The sequence below is a fragment of the Triticum urartu genome, chromosome 5A, assembly GCF_056163025.1.
Source record: "Triticum urartu cultivar PI428250 chromosome 5A, HENAU_Tu73, whole genome shotgun sequence".
Taxonomy (NCBI): domain Eukaryota; kingdom Viridiplantae; phylum Streptophyta; class Magnoliopsida; order Poales; family Poaceae; genus Triticum; species Triticum urartu.
This window is the reverse complement of record NC_141877.1, coordinates 453214236-453218797: the sequence shown is the minus strand read 5'-3', so window position 1 is coordinate 453218797 and position 4562 is coordinate 453214236. Positions and strand designations below refer to the sequence as shown.

General features: G+C 38.6%; 1 protein-coding gene across 1 annotated transcript; it reads left to right on the top strand.

Moving 5' to 3' along the window:
- The first annotated feature begins 264 nt into the window (after window positions 1-264).
- On the top strand, window positions 265-4319 carry LOC147971877 (uncharacterized). The gene is made up of 6 exons (XM_087524161.1): window positions 265-816; window positions 1381-1491; window positions 1590-1739; window positions 1829-1927; window positions 2171-3042; window positions 4211-4319. Exons 1-6 carry the CDS (start codon window positions 265-267, stop codon window positions 4317-4319), a joined length of 1893 nt encoding a protein of 630 aa, XP_087380287.1.
- The last annotated feature ends 243 nt before the right edge of the window (window positions 4320-4562 follow it).

Sequence of the window (4562 nt, the reverse complement as noted above, 5' to 3'; positions counted from 1 at the left end):
CCATCCCTATTTTGCATAAGTTATCTTGCCTGATACATACATTTTATCGGTGTATCGTAAGCAAAAAAATCAGGTATTCAATATCTAGTAGAAGCAGACATGTCCTTTTTTATTTTCGTCCTTCTCTGTTGTGGATGAGTTATGTTGTTGTATGTTCACAAGTTACCAATGTATCATAAGAATAGGTGTGTGACTATTAATTCAACAGCTATGCATCCTTTATGCTCACTTTTTCTCTTTGTTATTCTTGTCTGTCAGGTCAAGATGCCAAGGAAGCGCAAATTAGATGATGACTTTGAGGAGGTGAACCCCTTAAAGAAGCATAAGCCTCCCGCAGATCGGAACAGGGCTTCTCCTAGAGCTCTTATGACTGCCTGTAAGGATATGTCAGATGAGAGAATGGCCGCGATCGATGACATGGATTTCACTAGTCTACAGAATATCAAGTGTGATAATCTGTTCAATCGGCTTTCTCAATGGCTTGCTGGTCTATACGACCCTGATTCCCGTGAGGTTGTTGTACCCGGTCGCGGAAGGTTACCGGTTAGTGAAGAGTCTGTGCATCGTATAATGGGTGTGCCCCGAGGTGATATTGCAGTGGATTTCAAGGTTCCTACAGATGCACAGCTTGAGCTTGCGGGAGATCTTTTTGGTGATCTTGGACATGCTCCTAAAACTGTGGATGTATTAAACCTTATCTTGAGCACTAACCGTCATGACGACAATTTCAAGTGCTTGTGGCTTGTGCTTGCTGCCAGCACCGTGATGGCGCCGACGACTTCGAACAAGATCAGCACTAGATGGTATCCTGTGTTGGTAAGAACATCTGGCTATCTTTCTAGTTCATGCTTTTTATCGCTTTTCTTTTTCTGTTTTTCTACTTGGTAATTTTTTGCTTCTTAGTCTGATGATTATGCACATATGCACTTTGATAACTTTCCCTGATTTTTGGAGTGTGGTAACTTTTGTCCCTTTGATTTTTCTGTGATTTGAAGTGTGGTATTTATGTAGTAATGCACCTGATAACATTATATGAAGGTGTAGTAATTATATAGTAATGCACCGGATAACTTTTTATGAAGGTGTAGTAATTACATAGTGATGCACGTGATAACATTTTTCTGATGGTGTGGTAATTACGTAGTAATGCGCCTGATAACTTTTTCTGAGAGTATGGTAATTATTTAGTAATGCACCTGATAATTTATTTATGCCTTGCAATATGGTAATTTTGACTTACTTCTCAATAATGTGGTAATTGTGTGCTTATGTATTTGGTGATTCAATGCTTTAACATTGTTATAAGTATCTACTTATGTCCCCTGCTAACTTGTGTGCATACATTCCTTTAAGTTTCATGTGCTTTCTTTTTTTCCGTAGCAAAATATTGCCATTGTAAAAAACCTCAACTGGTGCAAATTTATTGCGGATCAGCTTCACAAAGCCCTTTCAAAAGGAAAGCCTACGACGGGTTGCCTCCTATTCTACAATGTTAGTCCCCCTATTCTTTTTTTGTTCCCATGATATTTGGATTGTACGTCTTATTCTGCCAAACAGCTAGATTGTAACGACCTTTTCTGTTTTTCCAGCTTCTGTATATAGAAGCTATTGACTTAACTGGCCTTGGTATCATCTTGCCTAATGGTCCTTTTGCAATTAATGTGTGGACAAATGAGTTGGCATCGAAAGTTCTCCTGTTGGATGTCCAGAGGGACAAGCTTTCTTATGGGAAATTACCGGTAATTTCCCATTCGTCATTTTTCTTACCTTCTATGTATTGCCATGTTTTTTATCAAGATCTTAATTTGTTTTTATCATATTTTTTCAGCTCAAGCCCCAATATGGTCAAGACTATTGCTTGTTTGGTGGTTTACAAGGTCTAGATAAATTCATGCGTGTTCATGCACCGCAAAACTGTTCTGAACAGGTATTTTTAATCTTTTTAGTGCGTTTGGGTATTTTTGTCTTCCTTTTCCTGGTAAATATTGTTATAAAGACCTGGTAACTTGTACTGTTTTTAGGATGGTAACTTTTTTTATTTTTTAGATTCTCACTTTGGAATAACTTCATTTGAACTTATCTTTGTGTGGTATTTTTAGTTGTTTTTGCATGGTATTTAATGTCTCTCACAACCTGATTATTTGTTTTTTCATTCATGATTTTCTATCAGAAACTTGCTAAAGCTTCTGCTATTGTGGGTCGCTTTTCGTCTGGCATGGTTGGCCTCCTGGGTGGTCTTGTTAATGAGTTCATGTCCTTGGATGATGAAGACAACTCATGGATGTCCCGTGTGTTAGAGAGCCAACTAAAGGGTTTATCTTCTGCTGCCGAGAAGACTGTCAGGAAGACTGCAAGCACCCGTCCTGCATCCCGCTCGTGTGAAGTAAAAGATACCGGCAAGCAAACTGTCGAAGGTTCAGATTCTGATCATGAGGATAGTGATGGTGGCGGTGATGGTCACTCTGACGAAGATCTAGATTTTCACGTTCATTACCATGGTTCTTTAGGTGGACCGAACGCCCATGAGGCTTCAGGTAGTGGGGGTAGTGCTGGACCGAATGCCCATGATGCTTCAGGTAGTGGCGCAGCGAATGCAGATGTGGGTGCAACCATGTTTGCAACTGCCAATGTGTCGGTAAGGTCAGCCGGAATTGATACAACTGCTACTGCAGGAACCGATCAGCCTCTCGAGTCTCAGATTATGCTTACTGCACGTTCCGGGAATGTATCTACTGATGGATTGCATAACCAGCCAGATATGACGGATACTCAAAACGAGGCTGTTGTTGATGCTTCTGTGAAGAGGTGCAGTTCTTCTCTCGTCCATAACTTGGAAAAGCAATATTCCAGGCGTCACAAGAAATTACGCCTACCTTCTCCGCCCATGGCCACTGGTACAACTGTTTCTGACCAGCCGTCGTTGGATGATACACATCGTTCTATCAAGGCAATAGTCATCAATGAGCTTGGCATTGTAGGCCCTGATAAGGGCACTAACTCAGTAATTGCCAATCCCACGCGGAAGAAGCAACATCCTCGCAAGTGAGTTTCTTATCATCTGCTAGTTGATTTCTTTTTATTTTCATTTGTTATATTGCATTTCTTAGCTGGTAACTTCTGTCAATATAAGCTAGTAACTAATGTTATATTTTAGCTGTTGTGTGCAAATATAATCTGATAACTAATGTTAATATAAGCAGGTAACTAATGTTTTTATAAGCTGGTGATGTCCATGTTTATTTTTCTTTGTGTACATACTTACTTGTTACTCTTTTGTGTTATCACTTTTCCTAGCACCTAGCTTCTGATAATTAGAAGTAAATATGTCTGGATAGTTTCTATTCCTTATCAAGCTTGTGTTTTTTTCTAGAAAGGATAGTAATTATATCATGGTAAGGCTGATAACTTTCAGTAGCTATTTTCACGATAATAACTTCAGTTTTTTATTTGAACAATATGTAGTTTAACTTTGTTTGCATGATAATTTTAGTAGTTATATGCTGGTAAGCATGTGTTATTTGTCTACGGTAACATTTTTCTCACATGCACTATATCCTTTTTCAAATAATAACTTGTCAGGGGTTCGAATGCTCCATCTATTAGTGTTGCCAACCATCAGCAAACGCGGTCTATCAGTGTGGGTGTCACGTCTGAGGAGATACCTAGTAATCCTGCGTGTTCTTCGGCAGATGTTGACTCGTCTGACACATCACGCAGGTGATTATGAATGTTATTTTTCCTTTCTATATGATATCTAAATGATTTTCTCTATTTTTTATTTTTCATTTGTAAATTAGGTGAATATATACCGGTAATTTAACTCTTTTATGCGTGGCATCATAATCTGTACGGGAATGACTGGTAGTTTTTATAGTCAAAGCTCTTACAATATTTATTGTTTTTTAGCATGATAATTTTGTTGGTAACTTTGTTATCTTCATAGTTACCATCTTCATTAATGATTCGTGACGATATTGATTTTTTGCATTATGTGGATAACCAAGTTGGCCATAAGCTGTCAAATAATTTGAATACAAGCTGGTAACAAAAGTTATTTTTTAGCTGTTAACTTCTGTCAATATAAGCTGGTAACTAATGTTATTTTTAGCTGTTGTATGCAAATATAATCCGATAACTAATGTTAATATAAGCTGGTAACTAATGTTTTTATAAGCTGGTGATGTCCATGTTTATTTTTCTTTGTGTGCAGCAAGAAGACCAAGATTACTGTGAGGAAGGTTATGAAGTCTTCTAGAGTTGCATTTGCAACTAGGTCTTCTCCTCATTTTGCTCCCAAGGACGCGAAAGATGATTTTTAAAGACTCCCCCATGGTCAATTCTCCAATAGCTGTTGTGCAAGATAATGCCCCTGTGAGGAATTCACCAGATGCTGGTTTTAGAGCTATGGATGAGCTCGCGGCAGCAGCCACTATTACTCAAGTGGTAGAAGAAATTGCCAATGTTGTTATTGGCACTGAAGCTGAAACTTCTGCTGATCAACCTAAAGGAATTGCTCCTCCAATGAGCGTTGTTGTAGCTGAAACTTCTGCTGATCAACCTCA

Bases quoted from the DNA above. Each gene is read 5' to 3' on its own strand.
- LOC147971877 (XM_087524161.1), top strand. From the start codon at position 265: ATGCCAAGGAAGCGCAAATTAGATGATGACTTTGAGGAGGTGAACCCC. The intron at 817-1,380 runs GTAAGAACATCT...TTTTTTCCGTAG, and splicing joins CTAGATGGTATCCTGTGTTG to CAAAATATTGCCATTGTAAA. The intron at 1,740-1,828 runs GTAATTTCCCAT...ATATTTTTTCAG, and splicing joins TTTCTTATGGGAAATTACCG to CTCAAGCCCCAATATGGTCA.